This window comes from Acomys minous (assembly GCF_964271855.1).
Source record: "Acomys minous genome assembly, chromosome: 18".
Lineage (NCBI taxonomy): Eukaryota > Metazoa > Chordata > Mammalia > Rodentia > Muridae > Acomys > Acomys minous.
The window spans coordinates 62,184,571-62,210,685 of NC_140501.1; the positions used below are offsets into that span (position 1 = coordinate 62,184,571).

At 46.8% G+C, this 26,115-nt stretch overlaps 1 protein-coding gene across 6 annotated transcripts in view; it reads right to left on the reverse strand.

Annotated features, from left to right (window-relative positions):
- Positions 1-881: 881 nt before the first annotated feature.
- LOC311589016 (uncharacterized protein) overlaps positions 882-26,115 on the reverse strand; it is a 130,712-nt gene continuing 105,478 nt past the window's right edge. For 2 of the 6 annotated variants that reach the window (XM_084767248.1, XM_084767249.1), the window contains exons 5-17: positions 14,255-14,510; positions 13,148-13,277; positions 12,511-12,604; positions 11,584-11,889; positions 9,878-10,133; positions 8,771-8,900; positions 8,134-8,227; positions 7,207-7,512; positions 5,501-5,756; positions 4,382-4,511; positions 3,745-3,838; positions 2,790-3,089; positions 882-1,314 (exon numbers count right to left, since the gene is read on the reverse strand). In XM_084767248.1, the coding sequence (XP_084623374.1) occupies positions 1,052-1,314; positions 2,790-3,089; positions 3,745-3,838; positions 4,382-4,511; positions 5,501-5,756; positions 7,207-7,512; positions 8,134-8,227; positions 8,771-8,900; positions 9,878-10,133; positions 11,584-11,889; positions 12,511-12,604; positions 13,148-13,277; positions 14,255-14,510 (2,615 nt within the window). In that variant the 3' untranslated portion in view covers positions 882-1,051. Of the gene's footprint in view, positions 1,315-2,789; positions 3,090-3,744; positions 3,839-4,381; positions 4,512-5,500; positions 5,757-7,206; positions 7,513-8,133; positions 8,228-8,770; positions 8,901-9,877; positions 10,134-11,583; positions 11,890-12,510; positions 12,605-13,147; positions 13,278-14,254; positions 14,511-26,115 lie in introns of those variants that run through there. The other 4 variants (XM_084767251.1, XM_084767252.1, XM_084767250.1 and 1 more) reach the window with 4 other exon arrangements.

Consider the following 26,115-nt stretch of genomic DNA (forward strand, 5'->3'; position numbering starts at 1 on the left):
CCCAAGACCAACGACCACTGCAATAGTCAATAACATTTAGACAAGCACCCCTAGCGACCACCAGAGCCAATCCTAACATAGGGCACACAGCCCCTCCTAACCTTTGCAGTTTTAGCCTTTAAAAGTAGCCTGTAACAGTGACTCAGGGTGCCTCGGCCTCTCGAGTGAGTGCTGAGGTCCCCTGACGCACGTCAGCAATAAACCTTGTGCTTTTGCATCAACACTGTGGTCCTCGAGTGGTCTCTGGCGACGGCCCCCTACTATCCGAGTGGACTCTAGGGTCCAATAGAACTTCTCACTTCAAATAATTAAGCAAAGACCTCACAGGTGTGCAAAGCCACTTTAGGGCTTTAGCTGTAACCATCACTAGCACAGCTACATTAGGTTAAAATAGGTGACAATGGATCTGGAGAGACAGCTCATTGGTTAAGAGCCCTGGCTGCTCTTCCAAAGGTCCTGAGTTCAGTTCCCTGCAACCACACAATGGCTTATAGCCATCTATAATGAGCTCTGGTGCCCTCTTCTGGACTTCGGGTGTTAGGTGCAGGCAGAACACTGTTACATAAATAAATCTTTTAAAATAATGGTGGTAATGTCCCTTGACATTCATTCAGTATCTGAAACTTAAATATCTAGGTTAGCTTTGATATTCTTTTAATTGACATTACATCACTCCAGCCCCCAGATCCATCTCAAGCTCCAGACTAGTTTCTATTGCATTGAATTGGAGGCTGTGAGACACTGACCCTGCGTTCCTTAACAAGAAGGCTAGGGAATGAAAAGGTGTTGAGTGGACACAGAGGCTGCCCTTGTAGTATGGGAGACAGTGTCAGGAGTCTGGAGGAGACAGAGAGCAAAGGGCAGGTGCCAAGTCTGCTAGGAATGACCCCCCAACCAGTAAGTACCACATCCACTGCCCACCTGTACTTATGACCCTCAACATTAGTGACAAGATAAGGGAGGAGGAGCAGGAGGAGGAGGAGGAAGACAAGGAGGAGGGCGAGTTCCCTCATTGACATCTTCATGGAAGACCTGGGTTGTTGTCAGAATTTCACCATGGCTGGAGGCTGGTGTCTGCAGGGACAGAGGCAGGAAGTAGGGGTGGAAATGTCAGCAGATAGTGGGGGCCCCAGGGATCCCATCTGGGAACCAGTGAGTCTTCCGTGGACATCGTCGGTGGCGGGTTCCATTGAGGCTCTCCAGAAGGTGCAGGGATGCCTAAACTCCAAGGATGGTACTTGGGAGGCAGGAAGGCCATGGGAGGTTGAGGATACATCGGAAACTGGAGGTTACCAGCCCCATCATAGGGAGGATCTGAGAGGAGAAGAAACAGAGATCATATGTAGAGGAATGTTAACTCAGAACATGGCTGTTCCGTCAAGAGATCACATCCAAAGATGTAGATCTGTGTGGTTTGGCTGGGATACAAACGCTCTTTTAATGCAGGAGACAGAGGCAAACAGACTTGAGTTCAAGGCCAGCCTGGTATAGAGCAAATATCAGATAAAGAAAAGCTTAGGCCCAGGTGTGCTGGTGCATGCCTTTAATGCCAAACAAAGGTAAAGTTAGTTTAGAACGGAGCACCCATGTTTGAAAGCGATGTACAATCTAGTGGCCGAAAGGGTGACGAAGCATAAAAGAATTGACAGAAGAGGATAAGCCAAACCCTTCTGAGAAGAGAGAGGAAAGGGAAGCTACTTACAAAGCAGGGTTTTTCTTTATTGTTTTCTTGTTTGTTTGTTTCTTTGTTTGTTTTATTTTTAGACAAGTTTTCTCTGTTTAGCCTTGGCTGTACTGGAATCACCTTGTAGACCAGGCGGCCTTGAACTAGAGATGGCCCAGCTTGTGCCTCTTGAGTGCTAGGATTGAAGGCATGTGCCAGCATGCCCAGATTTTTCTTTTCTTTTGTTTTTAATTTATTTACAAAGCAGGTTTTTGTGTAAGACTTAATAATTTGTTGTTTCTATACAGCATTCTGCCTGCATATGTGCCTGCTTGCACGAGAAGGGAACCAGATAACATTATAGACGGTTTTGACCTACCACGTTGTTCCTGGGTATTGAACTCAGGAACTTTGGAAGAACAGGTAGTGCTCTTAACTATCTCTCCAGCCCAGGAAGCAGTTTTACTAGAACAGTAATAGAGACATGGGTTGCAGACAGAGAACTCAGGTGAAGACTGAACGAGCCAGGAAATGAGAAGAAGCCAGAAGATCAGAGCAGATTTTTGAGCTAGTTTGAGGAGAAGCAGGCCAATTCTGGCCAACAGAGAAGCTGGATTAACTGTGTCCTCTGAAAGAAGAGTTTGAGGCAGAACAGCTGAGTTCAACCAACCACAGCTAAGAAAGAACAAGGAAGGGTGAGCTGCCTAAGCAGGAAGTGTCAGAGGCTGAAAACATTCTAGGCCTGGGTTGGATTGTTTGCAGCCCATAGGCTTCTAGGACCAGGCCTAGGCAGCAGGAGGCAGTAAGCTTCCCAGAGCACAGCTGAGCAAGGAGAGTAAAAGTTCCTTGTACAGTCATAAGCATGGCACTCTCCCTCTCCCTGAATCAGGCTAAGTAATCTGTTGGCCTGTTTGTCATAGTCAACTATGTATGGAGTCCAAATTTCATCCCCTTAGGGTGACAGTAAAAAGACACAGAGAGAGGCCAGACTTTCCTGCTATGTGCAATAGAGGCCTGTGGGAAACGGGCTGCCCTCCATTGTGTGCTCTGCTCTGTGCTCATGAAGGACAGGCCAGCTGATGCCACTCTCTAGAGGACCTCAACAATCTATCCAGAAGACACTCACTTGGCACTTGGCTTCTCAGGTCCCTGGGGCCCAGAATCCTGTACAGGGCCTCTGCATACGGGGAGAACAAGGGTTGAGTCCCTGGTCTCTCATTACGGAGAGTCTTGTGCATGGTGAGCAGCAGGTTAAAACAGCTTGTCCAGCTGTTCTTCAGGCCCATCTGACCCAGGCTCTGGCAAATCAGTCTGGTCTTCTTGTGGATCTTCCCGCCTGGGTGGCCAACTTCCTGCTCAACATCTTCCCACTCCTGCAGGAAGACCCTGATTTCAGGATCCGTCCAATGGTCATGGGAAAGACCTGCTAGGGACAGAGGGATGTGATGAGTGTTGTGACATCATGCAGAAGCTCATCTGAACCTTTCTTAGTGACTCTTCCTGCACACTGAGCAGCCAGAAGTGACCTCATGCAGTCACCAAGAGATTATGCCACCAGCCCAGGACTGAGGAGCTATACTGCTCTTTATGTTTGTTATTTTGGTTTTTGTTTTTGTATTTTTTTTAGACAGGGTTCCTCTGTGTAGACTTGGCTGTCCTAGACTCACTTTGTAGACAAGGCTGGCCTCAAACTCACAACGACCCACCTGGCTCTGCTTCCCGAGACCTGGGATTACAGGCCTGTGTCACCATGCCAGGCCATCCGGCTCTTAACACACACTGCGACACTGTAAGTGTCTTCAATTTTAGAAATAAATCTCAGGATGCAAAGAGATCTCACAGGACAAGTGCTACCTGGGAACGCTGTGCCTACACAGACTCATGACCACCTCTGACCCAGGGAGGCTCTCAAGTTTCTGAACCTTTGGGTCTTCTGTGAGGGCAGAGACCTGGCACCACAGAGTGCCAGTCTACCCTTGTCACAGCTGTGGGCATCTGGGGTCTTGCATATAATGACAAGCCACAGAACTAAGAAATACACAAGATGAGTTTGGTTTGAGAACAGACTTGACTCTGCATACCTGAGGCCCTTTGGTCTTCCTGCCTCTGCCTCCGTCTCTGCTGCACGTTGGCTCCGTGGGTGTTTCTGGGTCTTCGGACTTGCTGTGCTTCTCTCTGTGCAGAAATGGATACATAAAATATTAAAACAGTTCTCATGCAACGGGAATCTCTGTCTTTGTGCTGTGCATGGACTCAGGAGCCTGCCTCTTGCATCCAGGTGCTGGCTCATTGTCACCTCATGGGAAAGCTTGGTCCTGAAGTTTAACCAGGGAAAAACTCCAGTGAATAGTGTAGGTGCCCTTGATGGAGTGAAAGATAAGAAACAGAAGAACCTCTTCTTTCAGAAGACCTCAGCCTCTCTCTCCAGCTCCCCAATCTCCTTTCTGTTCTCCATGGGCAAAAAATTGCAAATTGCAGATGTGTTCCCATTCAGGGCATTTAATGATATTTTGCCATATACATTCCCTTGGGTGCACAAGGAACACGGTACCAGAACATTCCAGGAGGCTTCCTATGAGGACCCGATGACCTCACATCCAAGTGGAGTGGAGAAGCACAGCAGAGACACACTCTGAGGCTGTGAGCCTTCTGAGATGAGTTGAAGACAAACAGCACAGCCATCCTCCAGGAAACACAGGAGTGGATCCCCCAACTCACCTGCATTTTTGGCTCCTGAGCTTCCTTTGCTCCACTGAGCTGGGAACTAGGATGTGCTGTGTCTTGAAGGGCGCAACAGAGTCTGGAGTGTGGACTGAGAGCTGTGCTCACTTCTGCAAGGCTGAGAACCCTGTGGAGAAGCGGCCCTTTATAAATCTCTGGATGTGAGTGGAGTAGGCCCATGCTACAAGATATTAGGGTGGGCCAACAGAAGGTCAGCCTGAGCTATTAATCCCATCTCAGGAGGCTGAGGCAGGAACCAGATTTGTGGATATCTTGAGCCTGACACGGAGTCTCAATTTAATTAACCCAAGAGTCTAAATAAAACCAAGGTCAACTAATTCAAGTTTCTTTCTTTCTTTCTTTCTTTCTTTTGATTTATTTATGTATTATTTATACAAGCCTTGCCTGCATGTACACCAGATCTCATTATAGATGGTTGTGAGCCACCATGTGGTTGCTGGGAATTGAACTCAGGACCTATAGAAGACCAGATGGTGCTCTAACCACTCAGCCATCTATAATGAGATCTGGTGCCCTCTTCTGTCCTTCTGATGTTGTTCAGGCAAAACACTGTTACATAAATAAATCTTTTTTCAAAATGGTGGCAATGTCCCTGGACATTCATTCAGTATCTGAAACTTAAATATCTAGGTTAGCTTTGATATTCTCTTAATTGATTTACATCACACCAGACCCCAGATCCATCTCAAGCTCTGAATAGTTTCTATTGCATTGACTTGGAGGCTGTGAGACACTGAACCTAAGTTCCTTAACAAGAAGGCTAGGGAATGAAAAGGTGTTGAGTGGACCCAGAGGCTGCCCTTGTAGTATGGGAGACAGTGTCAGGAGTCTGGAGGAGACAGAGGGCAGAGGGCAGGTGCCAGGTCACCTAGAAATGAACTCCCAGCAGTAAGTACCACATCCCCTACCTGCCTGTACTTATGACCCCCAACAGTAATGACAAGGAGAAGAGAGGAGGAGAGGAGGAGGAGATAGATGAGGAAAAAGAGAAGGAGGAGGAGGAGGAGGAGGAGGAGGAGGAGGAGGAGGAGGAGGAGGAGAGAGTTTCTTCATAGACAGCTTCATGGAGGACTTGGGTTGTTGTCAGAATTTCACCATGGCTGGAGGCTGGTGTCTGCAGGAACAGAGGCAGGATGTAGCGGTGGAGCCATCAGATAGTGGGGGCCCCAGGGATCCCATCTGGGAACCAGTGACTCCTCCCTGGACATCATCAGTGGTGGGTTCCATTCAGGCTCTCCAGAAGGTGCAGGCATGCCTAAACTCCAAGGATGGTACTCGGGAGGCAGGAAGGCCATGGGAGGTTGAGGGTACATTGGAAACTGGAGGTTACCAGCCCCATCATAGGGAGGATCTGAGAGGAGAAGAAACAGAGATCATATGTAGAGGAATGTTAATTCACAACATGGCTGTTCTGGCAACAGATCACATTCAAAGATCTAGGTCTATGTGATCTGGCTGGAATACAAACACTCTTTCAATCCAGGAGACAGAGGCAAACAGATTAGAGTTCAAGGCCAACCTGGTGTAGACCTCATATCAGGTAAAGAAAAGCTTAGGCCCAGGTGTGCTGGTACATGCCTTTAATGTCAAACAAAGGTAAAGTTAGTTTAGAAGGGAGCACCCATGTTTGAAAGCTATGTCCAATCCAGTGGCAGAAAACGTGACCAATCATAAAGATTTGACAGAAGCCGATAAGCCCAACTTGCATGAGAAGAGAGAGGAAGGCGAAAACAGGGCTTTTCTTTTTTGTGTTTGTAGTTTGTGTTTTTTGCTTTATTTTGATACAGGTTTTGTCTGTTTAGCCTTGGCTATCCTGACTCACTTTTTAGACCAGGCTGGCCTCAAACTCAGAGATCCCCCTGCTTCTGCCTCTTGAGTGCTGGGATTAAAGGCATGTGCCAGCACACCCAGATTTTTCTTTTCTTTTGCTTTTAATTTATTTATAAATCAAGGTTTTTGTAACACTTATTAATTTATTATTTATATACAGCATTCTGTCTTCTTATGTGCCTGCTTGCAGGAAGAAGGCAGCAAATTCTATTATACATGGTTGTGAGCCACCACGTGGTTCCTGGGCATTGAACTCATGAACCTAGGAAGAACAGGCAGTGCTCTTCACCATGTTTCCAGCCCAGGAAGCTGTTTTACTACAACAGTAATAGAGACATGGGTTGCAGAGAGAGAACTCAGGTGAAGACTGAAGGAGCCAGAAAAGGGCCAGAAAATCAGAGCAGATTTCAGAGTTAGTTTGAGGCCAAGTAGAGCAATTCTGGCTGACAGAAAAGCTGGATTAGCTGAGTCATCTAAGAGAAGAGTTTGAGGCAGAACAGCTGAGTTCAACCAACCACAGCTAAGAAAGAACAAGGAAAGGTGAGCTGCCTAAGCAGGAAGTGTCAGAGGCTGAAAACATTCTAGGCCTGGGTTGGATTGTTTGCAGGCTACATGCTTCAAGGTTCAGGCCTAGGCCAGCAGGAGGCAGTAAGCCTCCCAGACCACAGCTGAGCCAGGAGAGTAAAAGTCCCTTTTACAGTCATAAGCATGGCACCCTCCCTCACCCTGAATCAGGCTAAGTAACCTGTTGGCCTCTTTGTCATAGTCAACTATGTACTAGTCCAAATTCCATGCCCTTGGGTGACAGCAAAATGACACAGAGAGAGGCCAGACTTTCCTGCTATGTGCTATAGAGGCCTGTGGGAAACGGGCTGCCCTCCACTGTGTGCTCTGCTCTGTGCTCATGAAGGACAGGCCAGCTGATGCCACTCACTGGAAGAGGACCTCAACAGTCTACCCAGAACACTCACCTGGCACTTGGCTTCTCGGGTCCCTGGGGCCCAGCATCTTGTACAGGGCCTCTGCATAAGGAGAGAACAAGGGTTCGATCCCTGGTCTCTCATTATATAGAGTTATGTGCAGATTCTGCATGGTGAGCAGCAGGTTGAAACAGCTTGTCCAGCTCATCCTCAGGCCCTGTTGACCGAGGCGCTGGCAAATCAGTCTGGTCTTCTTGTGGATCTTCCCGCCTGGGTGGCTGACTTCCTGTTCAACACCTTCCCACTCCTGCAGGAAGACCCTGATTTCAGGATCAGTCCATGGGCCATGGGAAGGACCTGGTAGGCACAGAAGGACGTGATGAGTGCTGTGACATCATGCAGAAGCTCATCTGAACCTTTCTTAGTGACTCTTCCTGCACACTAAACAGCCAGAAGTGACCTCATGCAGTTACCAAGAGATTATGCCACCAGCGAAGGACTCAGCATCTACACTGCTCTCCTTTTTTGTTTGTTTGTTTTCGTTTTTTGAGACAGGGTTTCTCTGTGTAGGCTTGGCTGTCCTGGACTCACTTTGTAGACCAGGCTGGCTCAATCTCAGAACGATCTACCTGCCTCTGCCTGTCACCAGGCCTGGCCATCCAGCTCTTAGCATGCACCGGGACACTCTAAGTGTCTTCAGTGTTAGAAATAAATCTCAGGATGCAAAGAGATCTCACAGGACAAGTGCTACCTGGGAACGCTGTGCCTACACAGACTCATGACCACCTCTGACCCAGGGAGGCTCTCAAGTTTCTGAACCTTTGGGTCTTCTGTGAGGGCAGAGACCTGGCACCACAGAGTGCCAGTCTACCCTTGTCACAGCTGTGGGCATCTGGGGTCTTGCATATAATGACAAGCCACAGAACTAAGAAATACACAAGATGAGTTTGGTTTGAGAACAGACTTGACTCTGCATACCTGAGGCCCTTTGGTCTTCCTGCCTCTGCCTCCGTCTCTGCTGCACGTTGGCTCCGTGGGTGTTTCTGGGTCTTCGGACTTGCTGTGCTTCTCTCTGTGCAGAAATGGATACATAAAATATTAAAACAGTTCTCATGCAACGGGAATCTCTGTCTTTGTGCTGTGCATGGACTCAGGAGCCTGCCTCTTGCATCCAGGTGCTGGCTCATTGTCACCTCATGGGAAAGCTTGGTCCTGAAGTTTAACCAGGGAAAAACTCCAGTGAATAGTGTAGGTGCCCTTGATGGAGTGAAAGATAAGAAACAGAAGAACCTCTTCTTTCAGAAGACCTCAGCCTCTCTCTCCAGCTCCCCAATCTCCTTTCTGTTCTCCATGGGCAAAAAATTGCAAATTGCAGATGTGTTCCCATTCAGGGCATTTAATGATATTTTGCCATATACATTCCCTTGGGTGCACAAGGAACACGGTACCAGAACATTCCAGGAGGCTTCCTATGAGGACCCGATGACCTCACATCCAAGTGGAGTGGAGAAGCACAGCAGAGACACACTCTGAGGCTGTGAGCCTTCTGAGATGAGTTGAAGACAAACAGCACAGCCATCCTCCAGGAAACACAGGAGTGGATCCCCCAACTCACCTGCATTTTTGGCTCCTGAGCTTCCTTTGCTCCACTGAGCTGGGAACTAGGATGTGCTGTGTCTTGAAGGGCGCAACAGAGTCTGGAGTGTGGACTGAGAGCTGTGCTCACTTCTGCAAGGCTGAGAACCCTGTGGAGAAGCGGCCCTTTATAAATCTCTGGATGTGAGTGGAGTAGGCCCATGCTACAAGATATTAGGGTGGGCCAACAGAAGGTCAGCCTGAGCTATTAATCCCATCTCAGGAGGCTGAGGCAGGAACCAGATTTGTGGATATCTTGAGCCTGACACGGAGTCTCAATTTAATTAACCCAAGAGTCTAAATAAAACCAAGGTCAACTAATTCAAGTTTCTTTCTTTCTTTCTTTCTTTCTTTTGATTTATTTATGTATTATTTATACAAGCCTTGCCTGCATGTACACCAGATCTCATTATAGATGGTTGTGAGCCACCATGTGGTTGCTGGGAATTGAACTCAGGACCTATAGAAGACCAGATGGTGCTCTAACCACTCAGCCATCTATAATGAGATCTGGTGCCCTCTTCTGTCCTTCTGATGTTGTTCAGGCAAAACACTGTTACATAAATAAATCTTTTTTCAAAATGGTGGCAATGTCCCTGGACATTCATTCAGTATCTGAAACTTAAATATCTAGGTTAGCTTTGATATTCTCTTAATTGATTTACATCACACCAGACCCCAGATCCATCTCAAGCTCTGAATAGTTTCTATTGCATTGACTTGGAGGCTGTGAGACACTGAACCTAAGTTCCTTAACAAGAAGGCTAGGGAATGAAAAGGTGTTGAGTGGACCCAGAGGCTGCCCTTGTAGTATGGGAGACAGTGTCAGGAGTCTGGAGGAGACAGAGGGCAGAGGGCAGGTGCCAGGTCACCTAGAAATGAACTCCCAGCAGTAAGTACCACATCCCCTACCTGCCTGTACTTATGACCCCCAACAGTAATGACAAGGAGAAGAGAGGAGGAGAGGAGGAGGAGATAGATGAGGAAAAAGAGAAGGAGGAGGAGGAGGAGGAGGAGGAGGAGGAGGAGGAGAGAGTTTCTTCATAGACAGCTTCATGGAGGACTTGGGTTGTTGTCAGAATTTCACCATGGCTGGAGGCTGGTGTCTGCAGGAACAGAGGCAGGATGTAGCGGTGGAGCCATCAGATAGTGGGGGCCCCAGGGATCCCATCTGGGAACCAGTGACTCCTCCCTGGACATCATCAGTGGTGGGTTCCATTCAGGCTCTCCAGAAGGTGCAGGCATGCCTAAACTCCAAGGATGGTACTCGGGAGGCAGGAAGGCCATGGGAGGTTGAGGGTACATTGGAAACTGGAGGTTACCAGCCCCATCATAGGGAGGATCTGAGAGGAGAAGAAACAGAGATCATATGTAGAGGAATGTTAATTCACAACATGGCTGTTCTGGCAACAGATCACATTCAAAGATCTAGGTCTATGTGATCTGGCTGGAATACAAACACTCTTTCAATCCAGGAGACAGAGGCAAACAGATTAGAGTTCAAGGCCAACCTGGTGTAGACCTCATATCAGGTAAAGAAAAGCTTAGGCCCAGGTGTGCTGGTACATGCCTTTAATGTCAAACAAAGGTAAAGTTAGTTTAGAAGGGAGCACCCATGTTTGAAAGCTATGTCCAATCCAGTGGCAGAAAACGTGACCAATCATAAAGATTTGACAGAAGCCGATAAGCCCAACTTGCATGAGAAGAGAGAGGAAGGCGAAAACAGGGCTTTTCTTTTTTGTGTTTGTAGTTTGTGTTTTTTGCTTTATTTTGATACAGGTTTTGTCTGTTTAGCCTTGGCTATCCTGACTCACTTTTTAGACCAGGCTGGCCTCAAACTCAGAGATCCCCCTGCTTCTGCCTCTTGAGTGCTGGGATTAAAGGCATGTGCCAGCACACCCAGATTTTTCTTTTCTTTTGCTTTTAATTTATTTATAAATCAAGGTTTTTGTAACACTTATTAATTTATTATTTATATACAGCATTCTGTCTTCTTATGTGCCTGCTTGCAGGAAGAAGGCAGCAAATTCTATTATACATGGTTGTGAGCCACCACGTGGTTCCTGGGCATTGAACTCATGAACCTAGGAAGAACAGGCAGTGCTCTTCACCATGTTTCCAGCCCAGGAAGCTGTTTTACTACAACAGTAATAGAGACATGGGTTGCAGAGAGAGAACTCAGGTGAAGACTGAAGGAGCCAGAAAAGGGCCAGAAAATCAGAGCAGATTTCAGAGTTAGTTTGAGGCCAAGTAGAGCAATTCTGGCTGACAGAAAAGCTGGATTAGCTGAGTCATCTAAGAGAAGAGTTTGAGGCAGAACAGCTGAGTTCAACCAACCACAGCTAAGAAAGAACAAGGAAAGGTGAGCTGCCTAAGCAGGAAGTGTCAGAGGCTGAAAACATTCTAGGCCTGGGTTGGATTGTTTGCAGGCTACATGCTTCAAGGTTCAGGCCTAGGCCAGCAGGAGGCAGTAAGCCTCCCAGACCACAGCTGAGCCAGGAGAGTAAAAGTCCCTTTTACAGTCATAAGCATGGCACCCTCCCTCACCCTGAATCAGGCTAAGTAACCTGTTGGCCTCTTTGTCATAGTCAACTATGTACTAGTCCAAATTCCATGCCCTTGGGTGACAGCAAAATGACACAGAGAGAGGCCAGACTTTCCTGCTATGTGCTATAGAGGCCTGTGGGAAACGGGCTGCCCTCCACTGTGTGCTCTGCTCTGTGCTCATGAAGGACAGGCCAGCTGATGCCACTCACTGGAAGAGGACCTCAACAGTCTACCCAGAACACTCACCTGGCACTTGGCTTCTCGGGTCCCTGGGGCCCAGCATCTTGTACAGGGCCTCTGCATAAGGAGAGAACAAGGGTTCGATCCCTGGTCTCTCATTATATAGAGTTATGTGCAGATTCTGCATGGTGAGCAGCAGGTTGAAACAGCTTGTCCAGCTCATCCTCAGGCCCTGTTGACCGAGGCGCTGGCAAATCAGTCTGGTCTTCTTGTGGATCTTCCCGCCTGGGTGGCTGACTTCCTGTTCAACACCTTCCCACTCCTGCAGGAAGACCCTGATTTCAGGATCAGTCCATGGGCCATGGGAAGGACCTGGTAGGCACAGAAGGACGTGATGAGTGCTGTGACATCATGCAGAAGCTCATCTGAACCTTTCTTAGTGACTCTTCCTGCACACTAAACAGCCAGAAGTGACCTCATGCAGTTACCAAGAGATTATGCCACCAGCGAAGGACTCAGCATCTACACTGCTCTCCTTTTTTGTTTGTTTGTTTTCGTTTTTTGAGACAGGGTTTCTCTGTGTAGGCTTGGCTGTCCTGGACTCACTTTGTAGACCAGGCTGGCTCAATCTCAGAACGATCTACCTGCCTCTGCCTGTCACCAGGCCTGGCCATCCAGCTCTTAGCATGCACCGGGACACTCTAAGTGTCTTCAGTGTTAGAAATAAATCTCAGGATGCAAAGAGATCTCACAGGACAAGTGCTACCTGGGAACGCTGTGCCTACACAGACTCATGACCACCTCTGACCCAGGGAGGCTCTCAAGTTTCTGAACCTTTGGGTCTTCTGTGAGGGCAGAGACCTGGCACCACAGAGTGCCAGTCTACCCTTGTCACAGCTGTGGGCATCTGGGGTCTTGCATATAATGACAAGCCACAGAACTAAGAAATACACAAGATGAGTTTGGTTTGAGAACAGACTTGACTCTGCATACCTGAGGCCCTTTGGTCTTCCTGCCTCTGCCTCCGTCTCTGCTGCACGTTGGCTCCGTGGGTGTTTCTGGGTCTTCGGACTTGCTGTGCTTCTCTCTGTGCAGAAATGGATACATAAAATATTAAAACAGTTCTCATGCAACGGGAATCTCTGTCTTTGTGCTGTGCATGGACTCAGGAGCCTGCCTCTTGCATCCAGGTGCTGGCTCATTGTCACCTCATGGGAAAGCTTGGTCCTGAAGTTTAACCAGGGAAAAACTCCAGTGAATAGTGTAGGTGCCCTTGATGGAGTGAAAGATAAGAAACAGAAGAACCTCTTCTTTCAGAAGACCTCAGCCTCTCTCTCCAGCTCCCCAATCTCCTTTCTGTTCTCCATGGGCAAAAAATTGCAAATTGCAGATGTGTTCCCATTCAGGGCATTTAATGATATTTTGCCATATACATTCCCTTGGGTGCACAAGGAACACGGTACCAGAACATTCCAGGAGGCTTCCTATGAGGACCCGATGACCTCACATCCAAGTGGAGTGGAGAAGCACAGCAGAGACACACTCTGAGGCTGTGAGCCTTCTGAGATGAGTTGAAGACAAACAGCACAGCCATCCTCCAGGAAACACAGGAGTGGATCCCCCAACTCACCTGCATTTTTGGCTCCTGAGCTTCCTTTGCTCCACTGAGCTGGGAACTAGGATGTGCTGTGTCTTGAAGGGCGCAACAGAGTCTGGAGTGTGGACTGAGAGCTGTGCTCACTTCTGCAAGGCTGAGAACCCTGTGGAGAAGCGGCCCTTTATAAATCTCTGGATGTGAGTGGAGTAGGCCCATGCTACAAGATATTAGGGTGGGCCAACAGAAGGTCAGCCTGAGCTATTAATCCCATCTCAGGAGGCTGAGGCAGGAACCAGATTTGTGGATATCTTGAGCCTGACACGGAGTCTCAATTTAATTAACCCAAGAGTCTAAATAAAACCAAGGTCAACTAATTCAAGTTTCTTTCTTTCTTTCTTTCTTTCTTTTGATTTATTTATGTATTATTTATACAAGCCTTGCCTGCATGTACACCAGATCTCATTATAGATGGTTGTGAGCCACCATGTGGTTGCTGGGAATTGAACTCAGGACCTATAGAAGACCAGATGGTGCTCTAACCACTCAGCCATCTATAATGAGATCTGGTGCCCTCTTCTGTCCTTCTGATGTTGTTCAGGCAAAACACTGTTACATAAATAAATCTTTTTTCAAAATGGTGGCAATGTCCCTGGACATTCATTCAGTATCTGAAACTTAAATATCTAGGTTAGCTTTGATATTCTCTTAATTGATTTACATCACACCAGACCCCAGATCCATCTCAAGCTCTGAATAGTTTCTATTGCATTGACTTGGAGGCTGTGAGACACTGAACCTAAGTTCCTTAACAAGAAGGCTAGGGAATGAAAAGGTGTTGAGTGGACCCAGAGGCTGCCCTTGTAGTATGGGAGACAGTGTCAGGAGTCTGGAGGAGACAGAGGGCAGAGGGCAGGTGCCAGGTCACCTAGAAATGAACTCCCAGCAGTAAGTACCACATCCCCTACCTGCCTGTACTTATGACCCCCAACAGTAATGACAAGGAGAAGAGAGGAGGAGAGGAGGAGGAGATAGATGAGGAAAAAGAGAAGGAGGAGGAGGAGGAGGAGGAGGAGGAGGAGGAGGAGAGAGTTTCTTCATAGACAGCTTCATGGAGGACTTGGGTTGTTGTCAGAATTTCACCATGGCTGGAGGCTGGTGTCTGCAGGAACAGAGGCAGGATGTAGCGGTGGAGCCATCAGATAGTGGGGGCCCCAGGGATCCCATCTGGGAACCAGTGACTCCTCCCTGGACATCATCAGTGGTGGGTTCCATTCAGGCTCTCCAGAAGGTGCAGGCATGCCTAAACTCCAAGGATGGTACTCGGGAGGCAGGAAGGCCATGGGAGGTTGAGGGTACATTGGAAACTGGAGGTTACCAGCCCCATCATAGGGAGGATCTGAGAGGAGAAGAAACAGAGATCATATGTAGAGGAATGTTAATTCACAACATGGCTGTTCTGGCAACAGATCACATTCAAAGATCTAGGTCTATGTGATCTGGCTGGAATACAAACACTCTTTCAATCCAGGAGACAGAGGCAAACAGATTAGAGTTCAAGGCCAACCTGGTGTAGACCTCATATCAGGTAAAGAAAAGCTTAGGCCCAGGTGTGCTGGTACATGCCTTTAATGTCAAACAAAGGTAAAGTTAGTTTAGAAGGGAGCACCCATGTTTGAAAGCTATGTCCAATCCAGTGGCAGAAAACGTGACCAATCATAAAGATTTGACAGAAGCCGATAAGCCCAACTTGCATGAGAAGAGAGAGGAAGGCGAAAACAGGGCTTTTCTTTTTTGTGTTTGTAGTTTGTGTTTTTTGCTTTATTTTGATACAGGTTTTGTCTGTTTAGCCTTGGCTATCCTGACTCACTTTTTAGACCAGGCTGGCCTCAAACTCAGAGATCCCCCTGCTTCTGCCTCTTGAGTGCTGGGATTAAAGGCATGTGCCAGCACACCCAGATTTTTCTTTTCTTTTGCTTTTAATTTATTTATAAATCAAGGTTTTTGTAACACTTATTAATTTATTATTTATATACAGCATTCTGTCTTCTTATGTGCCTGCTTGCAGGAAGAAGGCAGCAAATTCTATTATACATGGTTGTGAGCCACCACGTGGTTCCTGGGCATTGAACTCATGAACCTAGGAAGAACAGGCAGTGCTCTTCACCATGTTTCCAGCCCAGGAAGCTGTTTTACTACAACAGTAATAGAGACATGGGTTGCAGAGAGAGAACTCAGGTGAAGACTGAAGGAGCCAGAAAAGGGCCAGAAAATCAGAGCAGATTTCAGAGTTAGTTTGAGGCCAAGTAGAGCAATTCTGGCTGACAGAAAAGCTGGATTAGCTGAGTCATCTAAGAGAAGAGTTTGAGGCAGAACAGCTGAGTTCAACCAACCACAGCTAAGAAAGAACAAGGAAAGGTGAGCTGCCTAAGCAGGAAGTGTCAGAGGCTGAAAACATTCTAGGCCTGGGTTGGATTGTTTGCAGGCTACATGCTTCAAGGTTCAGGCCTAGGCCAGCAGGAGGCAGTAAGCCTCCCAGACCACAGCTGAGCCAGGAGAGTAAAAGTCCCTTTTACAGTCATAAGCATGGCACCCTCCCTCACCCTGAATCAGGCTAAGTAACCTGTTGGCCTCTTTGTCATAGTCAACTATGTACTAGTCCAAATTCCATGCCCTTGGGTGACAGCAAAATGACACAGAGAGAGGCCAGACTTTCCTGCTATGTGCTATAGAGGCCTGTGGGAAACGGGCTGCCCTCCACTGTGTGCTCTGCTCTGTGCTCATGAAGGACAGGCCAGCTGATGCCACTCACTGGAAGAGGACCTCAACAGTCTACCCAGAACACTCACCTGGCACTTGGCTTCTCGGGTCCCTGGGGCCCAGCATCTTGTACAGGGCCTCTGCATAAGGAGAGAACAAGGGTTCGATCCCTGGTCTCTCATTATATAGAGTTATGTGCAGATTCTGCATGGTGAGCAGCAGGTTGAAACAGCTTGTCCAGCTCATCCTCAGGCCCTGTTGACCGAGGCGCTGGCAAATCAGTCTGGTCTTCTTGTGGATCTTCCCGCCTGGGTGGCTGACTTCCTGTTCAACACCTTCCCACTCCTGCAGGAAGACCCTGATTTCAGGATCAGTCCATGGGCCATGGGAAGGACCTGGTAGGCACAGAAGGACGTGATGAGTGCTGTGACATCATGCAGAAGCTCATCTGAACCTTTCTTAGTGACTCTTCCTGCACACTAAACAGCCAGAAGTGACCTCATGCAGTTACCAAGAGATTATGCCACCAGCGAAGGACTCAGCATCTACACTGCTCTCCTTTTTTGTTTGTTTGTTTTCGTTTTTTGAGACAGGGTTTCTCTGTGTAGGCTTGGCTGTCCTGGACTCACTTTGTAGACCAGGCTGGCTCAATCTCAGAACGATCTACCTGCCTCTGCCTGTCACCAGGCCTGGCCATCCAGCTCTTAGCATGCACCGGGACACTCTAAGTGTCTTCAGTGTTAGAAATAAATCTCAGGATGCAAAGAGATCTCACAGGACAAGTGCTACCTGGGAACGCTTTGCCTACAGAGACTCATGACCACCTCTGACCCAGGGACACTCTCACAGTTTCTGAAACTTTGGGTCTTCTGTGAGGGCAGAGACCTGGCACCACAGAGTGCCAGTCTACCCTTGTCACAGCTGTGGGCATCTGGGGTCTTGCATATACTGACAAGCCACACAATAAAAACATACATAAGAAGAGTTTGGTTTGAGCACAGACTTGACTCTGCATACCTGAGGCCCTTTGGTTTTCCTGCCTCTGCCTCCGCTGCACGTTGGCTCCTTGGGTGTTTCTGGGTCTTCGGACTTGCTGTGCTTCTCTCTGTGCAGAAATGGATACATAAAATATTAAAACAGTTCTGATGCCATGGGAATCTCTGTCTCTGTACTGTGCATGGACTCAGGAGCCTGCCTCTTGCATCCAGGTGCTGGCTCATTGTCACCTCATGGGAAAGCTTGGTCCTGAAGTTTAACCAGGAAAAACTCCAGTGAATAGTGTAGGTGCCCTTGATGGAGTAAAAGATAAGAAACAGAAGCACCTCTACTTTCAGAAGACCTCAGCCTCTCTCTCCAGCTCCCCAATCTCCTTACTGTTCTCCATGGGCTAAAAATCCATCTTCAAATCTCATAATAATTAACTCCAACTATTCAAGAATACTAAGGAACCAGACAAACATTGGGAACCAGTATTTCTGCAGCCCATATCACATCACAGGGGTGCTTGGTGGGTGGCCATGATCCCAGCTCTTTCCTGAGAGGTGTAGGGAGGCTCACACATTCAGCGTCCTTGTTGACCACATAGTGGGTTGTGGGCTAGCCATGGATCAAGAAGATCCTGCCTCAAGTGGGGTTTGGTGACCCATGCATTTAATTTCTGCACTTGGGTGGCAGGGGGAGGTAGATCTTCATGAGTTTGAGGCTAACCTGGCTTACAAACTGAGCCCAGGACAGCCAGGGTTAAATGTCTCGAAAACCATACCAAACCAAATCAAAAAAAGATACTGCCTTAACTAACTAAAGAAAAAATAACCAAGAATAAGTTTAGTCCTGCTTCTTGTGCCTTTGCAAATTGCAGATGTGTTCCCATTCAGGGCATTTAATGATATTTTGCCATATACATTCCCTTGGGTGCACAATGAACACGGTACCAGAACATTCCAGGAGGCTTCCTATGAGGACCCGATGACCTCACATCCAAGTGGAGTGGAGAAGCACAGCAGAGACACACTCTGAGGCTGTGAGCCTTCTGAGATGAGTTGAAGACAAACAGCACAGCCATCCTCCAGGAAACACAGGAGTGGATCCCCGAACTCACCTACATTTTTGGCTCCTGAGCTTCCTTTGCTCCACCTAGCTGGGAACAAGGATCCGCTGTGTCTTGATGGGCACAACAGAGTCTGGAGTGTAGACCGAGAGCTGTGCTCACTTCTGCAAGACTGAGAACCCTGTGGAGAAGCAGCCCTTTATAAGTCTCTGGGATGTGAGTGGAGTAGGCCCAGGCTATAGGATGTTAGGGTGGGTCAGCAGAAGGGCAACCTGAGCTCTTAATCCCATCTCAGGAGGCTGAGGCAGGAGCCTGATTTCTGGATCTTGGGCCTGACACAGAGCCTCAATTGAAATACTCAAAGAATCTAAGTATTACTGAGGTCAGCTAATTCATCTTTCTTTGGTGCTTTCTTTCTTTCTTTCTTTCTTTTTCAGGTTTATTTATGTATTATTTATACAATGCCTTGCTTGCATGTACACCTGCAGGGCAGAAGAGGGCACCAGATCTCATTATAGATGGTTGTGAGCCACCATGTGGTTGCTGGGAATTGAACTCAGGACCGCTGGAAGAGCAGATGGTGCTCTAAACCTCTCAGCCATCTCTCCAGCCTTAGGTCTTTTTTTTTTTTTTTGAAATGGGGTTTCTCTACATAGTCCTGGTCATCCTGGAATTCACTAAATTTAGACTAAGCTTTCCAGGACATCACAGTGATCAGCCTGCCTCTAGCTCCCCGACACCAATGCTGGGATTAAAGGTGTGGTCCTCTATAAAACCATCAAGGATGGCTGATCAGGACCCTGGGGACCTGCACAAACTATTGTAGCAACCAAGGACAATGAATGCAGTAAACCTAGACCTCCTATTCAGATGTAGCCAATGGACAGCACATCCTCCCCAGTTGTATGGAGAGCAGGCACTGACTGACATGAACTCTGGTGCCCAGTTTGGTCACTTCCCCTTGGTGGGGAGGCCAGGTGGCACTCTGAGGAAAGGGAAGCAGGCTACCCAGATAAGACCTGAAAGGCTGTGATCATATGGTGGGGGAATGGTCTCCTTCTGTCACAGGTCTAGGAGAGGTGAATCGGGAAAGGAAGGGAAAAGGGAAGATATAAGTGGGGGGATAACAATTGAGATGTAATCTGAATAAATTATTTAAATTTTAAAAATTTTGTGGCACTCACCTTTAACTCCAGCACTCAGGAGACAGAGGCAGGCAGATCTCTGTGAGTTCAAGGCCAGCCTGGTCTACACTGTCCTATCCACAACAGCCAACACTAACAGAGAGACCCTATCTCAAAGGATGAACAAAAAATCTTTTTAAGTAGTAATTGGTACACCTATGAAATATCAAAATTGAATAATGGTAACAGATAACATAGCCTATGGGAATGAAGCCTTTAATCCCAGCACTCTGGAGGTGGAGGCAGGTGGATCACGGAGTCCAGGACAGCCCATGCTAGACAGAGAAACCCTGTCTAAAAAACAAAACAAAACAAAAACAAAGAGAAACTGGGAAAGAAGGTATGGTGGCAAAGGCCTGTAATCCCAAAATTTGGGTAGCAGAGGCAGGAGGATCACTATGAGTTCAAGGCCAGCCTGGTCTACAGAGCCAGTACAGGACAGCCAAACTACACAGAGAAACATTGTCTCAGGAGGGAAAAAAAGTTTAAAACATTTGTTAAATGTCTTCACTTTGTTTAAAGTTTGATTGAAAAACTTAGACATAAAGAAAAAATTTTTAAACTGTTACATTGCAAAAACTGTAGCTAAGCCATAATAAACAGGAAAGTGGAACCTGGAAAGTTCTTCTCCAAGAGGCACAAGGAGAAAAGGGAAGCAGAGGAGGAGACAGGAGAACACGAGAGCACAGCCTGTGGGAAAGGCAGGAGTCGTGGCACAGTGGGGACAGCTATGGTGAAGGTCACAATGGATATGTGAACTCTGGCCCAGGCCTCAAGCCCTAGTGTCTCTCCTGTTGTCTGAGCACTGCTACAGCCCGAACCCCTGCGTCCTGCACGTTTCTCTGTCCCTCAGAACCACCCAGCTGCAAGAGCACAATGGTTTGTTGTTGTTTGGTTGGTTGGTTGGTTTGGTTTTTTGAGACAGGGTTTCTCTGTGGCCCACCTGACTCTGCCTCCTGAGACCTGGGATTAAAGACCTGTACCACCACTGCTTGGCTGTTTTTCTGGTGTTTTAAAGTTTTTAAAGACAGGATTTCACTCTGTAACAGTCCTGACTATGCTGGACTCACTTTGTAGACCAGGCTGGCCTCCAATTCACAGCGATCTGCCTCTATGGTGCTGGGATTAAAGGTGTGCCCTACCTCGCCTGGCTGGATTTTTTTGTTTGTTTGTGTGCTTGCTTGCTTGTTTGATTTTTAATTTTTTCAAGACAGGATTTCTTCATGTAGCCCTGGCTGTCCTGAGACTCTCTTTGCAGACCAGGCTAGCCTCGAATTTATAATGATCTTTCTGCCTCTGCCTTCCAGTGCTGGGATTAATGGCAGCGCCACACCACAGCCCACACCACAGGTGACTGAGGTGCAACAGGGACCACTACTGACAACAAGGAGACAGGTCACTAATCTCAAGGGTATGGAAACCTTGTCGCTGGGTTTTCTTGGTTTCAGTCTGTTTTGACAGTGTCTCATGTATCTGCAGCTAGCCTCCTTTCAAGACAAGGATGAGCATGAATTCTGTCTTCTTCCCTAGATTGCCTGTAATCCCAGCACTTGGGAGGCAGTGGCAGGAGGATCACTGTGAGTTCGAGGCCAGCCAGGTCTACAAGGTGAGTCTAAGACAGGCAAGGCTATACAGAGAAACCCTGTCTTGAGGGAAAAAAAAACAACCAACCAACCAACCAGACAGAAACAACCCAACAACAACAGCAAAAACCCCAGAGGCATAGCATGGCCTTCAATTCCAGACAACAAGAAGACAGGTCACTAATCTCAAGGGTATGGAAACCTTGTCGCTGGGTTTTCTTGGTTTCAGTCTGCATGTTTCTCTGTCCCTCAGAAGCACCCAGCTGCAAGGGCACAATGGTTTGTTGTTGTTTGGTTGGTTGGTTTGATTTGGGGGTTTCACTCTGTAGACCAGTGTGGCTTCCAAATCACAGTGATCTGCCTTTGTGGTGCTGGTATTAAAGGTGTGCCCTACCTTGTCTAGCTGTGTTTTTTTGTTTGCTTGCGTGCTTGCTTTTGCTTGCTTGCTTGTTTCTTTTTTTTTTTTCAAGACAGGATTTCTCTATGTGGCCCTGGCTGTCCTGAGACTCTCTTTGCAGACCAGGCTAGCCTTGAACTCACAGTAAGTGTCCTGCCTCTGCCTTCCAGTGCTGGGATTAATGGCAGCGCCACTACAACACACCTGTTGAGGGCAACAGGGACCACTACTGAGAATAAGGAGACACAGGTCACTAACCTCAAGAGTATGGAAACCTTGTCGCTGGGTTGTCTTGGTTTTGGTCTCTTTTGACAGTGTCTCATATATCTGCAGCTATCTTGAAACCCACTTTGAAAACAAGGATGAGCATGAACTTCTGTCTTCCTCCCTAGATCACCTGTAATCCCAGCCTTTGGGAGTCAGAGGCAGGAGGATCAGTGTGGTCTACAAAGTGAGTCCAGGAAAACCAAGGCTACATAGAGAAACCCTGTCTCAAAAAAAACCAAAACAAACAAACAAACAAACAAAAAACCAACCAACCATCCAAACAGACCAAAAAACCAAACCAAACAAACAACAACAAAACCCCAGAAGCATAGCATGGCCTTCACCTCCTGATGTGCCCACAGGAGTCTGGGATGTCTCCCCATCTACAGGCCCAGCAGCTCTACAAAGCCCCATGTGAAGGAGTTAGAATATGGTGCCCCACCCAAAAAAAAAAAAAAAGAATATGGCCCCAAATCAGCACAGCCTTCCTTCCTTAAACAATGTCCCATGAGAGCCCAGTCTTTTCTGATATTGAACTCCAGGGCTCCATAGCAAGCCTTAATTACTCTTTTGATAACTCCATAGAACTATGCCTGCTGTATTATTCTGAGTCCTCTAGAGTAGCAAAGTGTATAGAATTTTAAAGGGGAGTTTATAGGGGATCTGTTAGAATTACTTACAGGCTATGGTCCAATTAACCCAAAACTGGCCGACCAGGAATGGGAAAGTTCTTAGCTGGCAAAGGCTGGATCTTTCAGCTGTCCTCAGTAGACACTGGACTCCTGGAAAGGTTGGCTCCAGGGCCAGTGAAGGAAGGGACTGGCTATGGAGGCAACAGGAAAGGAGCAAGTGCTGCCTTCTTCCCCCTCCTTATATTGGCTTCCAGCAGATCTGATTAAAGGTGTGTCTTCCTACCTCAGAGATGTGGATTAAGCCAGGTGGGTGGCACACCCTTTAATCCCACACTCAGGAGACAGAGACAGAGGAATCTCTGTAAATTGGAGGCCAGCCTTGTCTACAGAGTGACCTCCAGGACAACCAGGACTACACAGAGAAATCCTGTCTCAAAACACAAAACAAAAACAAAAAACAAACAGATCTGGATTAGAAGTGGATCTTGCCAGTTCAAATCAAACAGAGATCCCTCCCAGGTGTGCCTTTTAGCTTGGGGCTTTTGTTCATTTTATTTATTTACTCATTTATGTTTTTTAACATTTCTGTTTTTGTTTTTCAAGACGAAGTTTCTATATGTAGCCCTGGCTGTCTTGAATTTGCTTTGTAGACCAAGATTGCCTCCAACTCACAGTGATCTGCCTGTCTCTGCCTTCCAAGTGGTGGGATTAAAGGTGTGCACCACCACACCCTGATAACAAACAATTTTTAAATCCATCACTTTGTAAGTTAGGATCATGTCCAAAACTGTAGCTAATGAATACTAACTGGGAAAGAGGAGTCTGGCAACTTCTTCACCAAGAGTCAGAAAGAGAAAAAGGCAGCAGGGGAGGGGTCAGGGGAACACAGGAGAGCATGGCCCGTGGGGAAGGCAGGGGTGGGGGAGGCCATACTTGCTGTGGGAACTCTGGGCCAGACCACAATCCTACTGTCTTCCTTTGGTCTCAGCACTGCTAAAGCCAGACCGCCTCTCTCCTGGATGCTTCTCTGTCCCACAGAAGCACAGTTGCTTGCTTTGACTCTGGAGGTCAGACTATGGATCTGACTCCATTTGGTGTTGAACAACCCTTTCCCAGGGTCCCTGACACCATCTGGAAACACAGACGTTTGCCTTATGATTCACACAAGTACCAACATCACAGTTAGGAAGCAGCAAAAAGACATGATCTCTGCCAGATTGAGGCCATCCTGGTCTACAAAGTGAGTCTAGAACAGCCAGGGCTACACAGAGAAACCCTGTCTTGAAAAACCAAAAATATAAAAACTAAAACAAATTACACTTATTTATCTGGTGCCCATGTCTATGTATGTGTGAGTGCATGTGTCTGCCATGGGGCTCCAGGGGATGGAGCGAAGGCTGCCAGGCTTGGTGAGATGCATTGAACCAGCTGCTCCATCTCCTGAGCTTCCACACACTCCCGCTCAGCACCACTCACTACAGCTAAATTGTGAAATCAGCCCATGTGCCTTTAGAGCATTAATGAATAAAGAAAAGGTATCATATATGTATAATGGTGCATTATTCAGCTATAAAACAGAGATATATAACTTGTATAAATGGATGGGATAGAGATAATTTATTAAACCATAAGACACATTCAGAAAGACAAATATTTTATGTTATTATGGATTCTTTTTAAAAAGAAAAGAAAGGTGGATAGTTTTTTGTTTCTTTGTTTTCTTTTTAGTTGTTTTTTTGTTTTGTCAAGACAGAGTTTTTCTGTGTAGCCTGAGGTGTACTAGACTCACTTTGTAGACCAGGCTGGCCTTAAACTCACATCAATGGACATTCATCCACCTACTGAGTCCTAGGACTAAAGATCTGTGCTACCACACCCAGCTGTTGATTGGTTTTGTTTTGGTTTGTTTGTTTGTTTGTTTGTATGGTTTTGGTTTTTGGAGACAGTGTTTCTCTGGGTAGCCTTAGTTGAACTAGACTCACTTTGTAGACCAGGCTGGGCTCGAACTCACAGCAATCTGCCTGCCTCTGACTTCATCCCAGCATTGGGGAGGCATATGCAGGCTGATTGCTGTGGATTCGAAGCCAGTCTGGGGTACAAAGTGAGTCCAGGACAGCCAAGGCTACACAGAGAAATCCTGGCTCCCAACAAACAAACAAACATAAAACAAAACAAAAAAAAAGAAATATCCCCAGAATTCGCTGTAGAATTCAACTAGTCCTTTAAGGAGGAATTTGTAATGGGAATTCTGGAATTTTGGTTCCTTTAAAAAAACACAAAAGTCTAAGAGTGTGTTTTTGTTTTAATCCTAGGTGTGGGGATATGGGGCTGGTTTGGGCTGTCCACAGTACCTGACTGAACTGCCTCATGCTCTAGCAGAGGCATGCTTTCCCAGGTGCAGATATTTTCTGTCATTGTGTGATGTTTGGAATTTTGGGAACTTGTCAGAGGGTTCATAAATATGATAGCTCTAGGAGGCAGAGGCAGTGGTTGTTGGTCATTTATGGAGGTTGGTTGTGGTTTGCTATAGCCACAGTGAATGAAGAAACAAAAGGAAAGAAATTAGATTCAGGCATTTTCCTAACTCCTCTCTCCCCTCTATCATTGTTTCTCTCCTACCTAGTGTTAGAGAAACACACAAGAAGTAAAAGGGAGGGGTAAGACCTGTAGTGGGAGAGACTTTTCCTGGAAGCCCCAATGAGAGAGGGAGTCTGAGATTGATGCCAAGGCAAGAGGCTGTTATTGATCCAATGGAACGAGGTCTACCTGCCTTTGAGAAGGAGGAGACCCTGAGCAGCAAAAGCAGTGGGTTTTCATATCCTTTACAGAAGCTGACTTCAGCAACAGTGATCAGTACAAACTTGATTGGCTGACAGGGTGACCTTTAAGCTGATTAGCTGGATAACCAGGGATAAGCAAGTGGACCAGGGCCAGACCACAGGAGGGAATTTTTCATTTCTTCTGGTCACTATGACCTGAAGCTCTGATTGGTTAGCCCCGGGTACAAGTTCCGAGGACCAGTTGCTAGCTGTGTATTTGGGGCTCTCCATGGAAACTCCAGGGGGAAGCAAGGGTCAGGTGCTCAGGCCCTGAACACAAAATGGTGTTGATATGGAATCTACAGGGGGACAATCAGTTTGAGGGGTTTGTGAGAGATGTCATGGGACGAGAGATTCCTTCTGGGACATTAGCTGAAGAGGAAGGTCAACTGAGTGCTTTCTCTGCCTCTCTGAGCTAACAGGCTCCTGAGTCTTTATTGGCAAAATCAAACTATTGAGATGTTGTTAAAAACAAAATTGTTGGCCAACATGGGAAAAGCACATGGAGAGACATCATGCCAGCTGTGGACAAAGTGAGACGCCATCGGGTTTTATATATCACGTGGGAAGTCCTCAAGGAGAGAGTTAAGTATTATTAAACTGAAAAATCTAGTCATATATGGTGGCACACACCTGTAACCTCAGCATTTGGGAGGCAGAGACCAGTGGATCTCTGTGAGTTTGAGGCCAGCCTAGTCTACAAAGGGAGTACACAAAGAAACCCTGTGTCCAAAACAAAACAAATAAAAACATGGAAAACAAAAGCAAGAAAAAAACCTCCCGATATTAAGAATGAGGCATATCATAATAAAGGTTGTTAAGACCCTGTATAGTTCTACTTTAGATGAAAGTAGAATCAGAAAATTGAAAGATGAATTACTTAATTGAGATTGGCATGAGGGCTGGAGAGAGGTCTCAGCCATTAAAGACTAGGTTCATAACCAAAAATGTAAGAGATTCACATGATATTAATTATAAATATTATTAGTCTGGTGATTCATATTTTATCCTTAGTAGCCATATGGGTTTTTTAAAAATATTTATTATATATACAGTGTTCTGCCAGTGTACAATGCCTTCAGGCCAGACTGAACTCATGATAAATGGATGTGAACCACCATGTGGTTGCAGAGAATTGAACTCAGGACCTTTGGAAAAACAGTCAGTGCTCTTAACCTCTGAATCTTCGCTCCAGCACCCCATGCTGGGTGTTTGTGGCAAATATGAAAAGGGGTTAGAAAAGATACAAACCTTAGAATGACTTATACATGAAATTTAAAAAATACTCAGACACAGACAGAGGAATTTAGACAAG